The following is a 4,000-nucleotide window of genomic DNA, read 5'->3' on the forward strand; positions in this document are numbered from 1 at the left end:
AGCCACCTCTGGGGTGGAACACGGGGGCTGTTTATACAGTGATCCCTTGTCCGGTGCTGAGATGTAGCCGCCTCTGGGGTGGAACACGGGGGCTGTTTATACAGTGATCCCTTGTCCGGTGCTGAGATGTAGCTGCCTCTGGGGTGGAGTAGGGGGACATGAGAACACAAGGTAGTTCCACCCCAAGGAGAGATGGAGGGGGCACAGGACCGTACCACCAATGGGAACGCATGCATGCACGGGGGGGGGAACGCCGAGCCACACCATACCCAGGGAAGGGAGAAATCAAGGCATAGCACTATTGCAGCACAAATGGGGGAGCCTAAATTCCACAATGGGGGAGTACAGGGGCCCCAGATGCTACCTCCCAGGGCAGGCAGGTGCAGGGTAACCCTGGACTGTGCCATGGGGGCTCGGAGGGGAACATCACACTCAACTCCAGCCTGGCAGGTGCAGAGAATCCTGAAACATGCCACTTGGGGGGGGGGGGGGGGGGGGGGGGGGGGGGGACACCCTGGACAGTCCCATTTCAGCTCGGTGGGATTTAAGCTGCACCTCCAGGCTAACAAGTTCAAGGAGAACGCAGACTGTACCACTTTGGCCCAGCCCCAGAGGCCTGGCCATTGCAGGGTAACCCCAGACCATACCACTACATCTCAAGGGGACCACAGACAGTACCATTTCGGCTGGGGGGGGGGACCCAGCCTTCACCCCCAGGCCTGGCAGAAGCAGTGTAACCCCAGACTGTGCCACTCCAGCTCGGGGGGACCCAGGCTGCACCCCCAGACCTGGCAGGAGTAGGGTAACCCTGGACTGTACCACTCTGGCTCGGGGGGAGGGGAACCCAGGCTGCACCCCCAGGCCTGGCAGGAGTAGGGTAACCCTGGACTGTACCACTGTGGCTCGGGGGGGGAGGGGGAGAGACCCAGGCTGCACCCCCAGGCCTGGCAGATGGCCCCGGACCGTACCATTTCGCGTCGGGGATTCCCCGCCGCGTCACTCACCCAGCGAGGGGATCCCCCCCAGCTCCCGCACCTGGGCCCGGCTCCCCCCCTCGGTGCAGCAGTTGCCCAGGATGCTGAGGGCCAGGTCGAGGGTGCGGCGGGGCCGGAGGGCCCCAGCCAGGAGCCCCAGCAGGGGCCCCAGCCCCCCGCGGGCCCGGAACCGCTCGATCCCGCCGGGCTGCTTGATGTGCCGGGTCCGCAGGGCCAGCAGGGCCCGGCCCAGCCCGGGCTCGGCCCCGCCCCGCAGCTGGGCCAGGCAATAGCCCAGCGACTCGGCGGGGCAGCTGCCCCCGGCTGCGGCGGCCATCGCGGGAGAGGCCCAAGGGCAAGAGCAAAGGGGGAAGGGGGAGCCTTGAACGGGGTCCGGACCCCGGGGCATTGTGGGAGTTGTAGTTCGGGGCCCCCCAGGGACTGCGCTAAAGGCGACCGGAGGAACTACAACTCCCATGAGGGGCGGCGCCGGCGCGGGGAGAGCGCGATGCATTGTGGGGGCTGTAGTTCTGCTGCCCGCGGGAGCTAAAGGGAAAGGACTACAGCTCCCAGAAGGCATAGCGCCGCCGGGGGGCGGGGCAGGGAGCAATCCTCACGTCAGCTGGGGGAGTGGGTGCGGGGGCTGTTACACTGCCCTGGGGTCTCCCATCTACCTGGCGCTGACGAGTGGGGAGGAGTCAACAGGGAGGGGGAGGAGCCACAGAGAACCAGTGGGCGGGGTCAGAATGTTAAATAGCTGCTGTCACCCACCCTAGAGCTGGCTGCATGATGCTAACTTTAATCCGGGAGCCAGCACTCCTGGGTCCTGTCCCCGGCTCTAGGCAGCCTGGGGAGTGGGTTCGAGGGGGCGTGGGAGCCAGGACTCTTGGATTCTGTCATTGGCTGACTGGCTGACTCCCTTCCCCTGTTGGTGCCTCACTTTCCGCACATGCAACACCAGGAGAAGATGCCCGACTGCAGTGGGGAGTAAACTTACTATAGGCAGGGCTGAAAGCCCAGCTAGGCATCAGCACCACACGCACTGGGTGTGGGGCCCACAGGTTGGGGCGGGGCAGCTGCACCCTAGGCTCCTGTTTGGCACCAGTTCCCCTAGCATTGCATCAGGGAGTTGGGAGGAACCACAGAGAAGACGGGAACCCACTGCCCCAGGGTATGATCGTAGACTCATAGGGTTAGAAGGGACTGTAAGCGTCATCTGGCCTAACCCCCTGCAGATGCCCAATAGACCCCACTCTCCTGCCAGAACTGGGGATAGAACCCAGGAGTCCTGGTTCCCATGCGCCCTCCAAACCACTAGACCCCATCCCTATCATCTCTTCTCCCCGAGGGCGCTAACCCCTCAGGGGCGCTGGGCCCCTGGAGAGAGACAGGGGTTATAAGCAAGGACAGCATGACCTCTGTCTGCACCACCCCCAGGCCTGTTGGGGTGAAGCGCAGCAGAGTTTACACTGTCAGCAGCTGCCTGTTTATAGGCTCCCAGCTAGGAGAGGAAGACTCTTCCCTCTGGGTACAGCACAGACCAGTTCCCACAAGCTGGCCCAGTTATCCAAACTGGTTCCCAGTCAGACTTGTGGATGCTACAGACAAAGAGAGAGAGTCCTCTGTCCCCTGTCCCCACATGCCTTTGAGATCTGAGCCCCCCAACCCCAACTGGCCCTGAGTCCAGACCCCCTGGTTTAACTCATTTGACTCCACTCCCCACCCACAGCTCTGAGGAGAACCCAGGAGTCCTGACTCCCCACCCTCCCCCATCCCACTCACTACACTAACCCACTAGACCTTGTCCCCCATTCATGACTGTCATGGTCAGTACAGGTCACAGTGGGGAAGCAGCCAACCTTGCGAATTTAAAATCCTTGGTTGGGGCCGTGGCGTGTCACCAAAATGATCTGGCCTCGCCCTCCTGCCTTGTTTCCAGAGAGTCCCAGCAACGCCACATCTCCAGGCTAGAGAACCAGTCGGGGCAGGGGTGCGGGATAGAGACTAACTTTGACCCTTCTTGCACCCCGTCCTGGGACCAGGATACCTGGTTCTCTCCCTGGCTCTGGGAGGGGAGTGGGGTCTAGTAGGTGAGATGGGAGGTTGTGAGTGAGGACTCCTGGGTTCTAGCCCCAGCTGAGGGGATCAAGGAAGTCTTCTGGCTCCGGGAGACCTGTGGGTATTCCCCATCTGTTGAGCAGGGTGTACGAACGACACCAGCCCGACGCTGTTGTGAGTCAGTCCCAGCCGGTAGCGTTGGGAATGAGAAGCTGTAAACCCAGGAAGCACGGTTGCTCCATCCGCCCAGCTTGAGTTTCAGCAGATGGGGAAACAGATCAGGGTATCATGGGGTGACGGGAGATGACATCAGCATCTTCGCCTTGCACAACCCTCAGGGGGCTATGAACACACCTGGCTGTTCAGTAGAGGGGGCTGGCCCAATGCCCCAGAGCAGCACTAGGGGGCACTGTGCTGCAGGGAGCAGAGTGGGGGCTCAATAGAGGGCACTCTCCCACTGTAGTCAGTCTGACCCCAAAGCCCCAGTGCAGCACTAGGGGGTGCTGTGGTGCAGGGAGTGGAGTGGGAGGGGCTCAATAGGGGGCGCTCTCTATCCTCTGAGTGCCAATAGCGGAGGGTGGCAAAAATCTAGTCTAATAATTTAGGGGTGGGGGCTGAGAGCCAGGGTGCCTGGGTTCTGTCCTCAGCTCTGACAGGGGAGTGGGATCTAGTGGCTTAGAGCAGGAGGGACTCCTGTCCTGGGTCCCACCCCCAGCTCCAGGCGGGCAACACCGGACAGTGGTTCAGGGACATCCGCTCACCCCGAGGTGCCCTTCCAGCAGCGGGGGACGTGCTCTTCCCCACGCTGGGCTGCCCTGTGTCACTTCCTTCTTGCGCCATCTCCCCCGCACAGCCCTTCCAAGAAGAGCGAGAGTCGAAATGGGCATCTGGGGCCAGCTCCCCCCACAGGGGGCGCCCACAGCCTCCCAGGGGGTGGCCCTGGCACCGGGGGCTGGTGCTCTAAGGGA

General features: G+C 62.6%; 1 protein-coding gene across 1 annotated transcript in view; it reads right to left on the reverse strand.

Annotated features, from left to right (window-relative positions):
* The window catches only part of ARMC5 (armadillo repeat containing 5), a 6,909-nt gene extending 5,581 nt beyond the window's left edge, over positions 1-1,328 (reverse strand). The window contains exon 1 of the mRNA XM_026661045.2: positions 1,005-1,328. Coding sequence (XP_026516830.1) covers positions 1,005-1,311 — 307 coding nt within the window. The 5' untranslated portion in view covers positions 1,312-1,328. The remainder of the gene's footprint in view (positions 1-1,004) is intronic.
* Positions 1,329-4,000: the final 2,672 nt, after the last annotated feature.

This window comes from Terrapene carolina, unplaced genomic scaffold, assembly GCF_002925995.2.
Source record: "Terrapene carolina triunguis isolate 2854851 unplaced genomic scaffold, T_m_triunguis-2.0 Scaffold926, whole genome shotgun sequence".
Taxonomy (NCBI): Eukaryota; Metazoa; Chordata; order Testudines; family Emydidae; genus Terrapene; species Terrapene triunguis.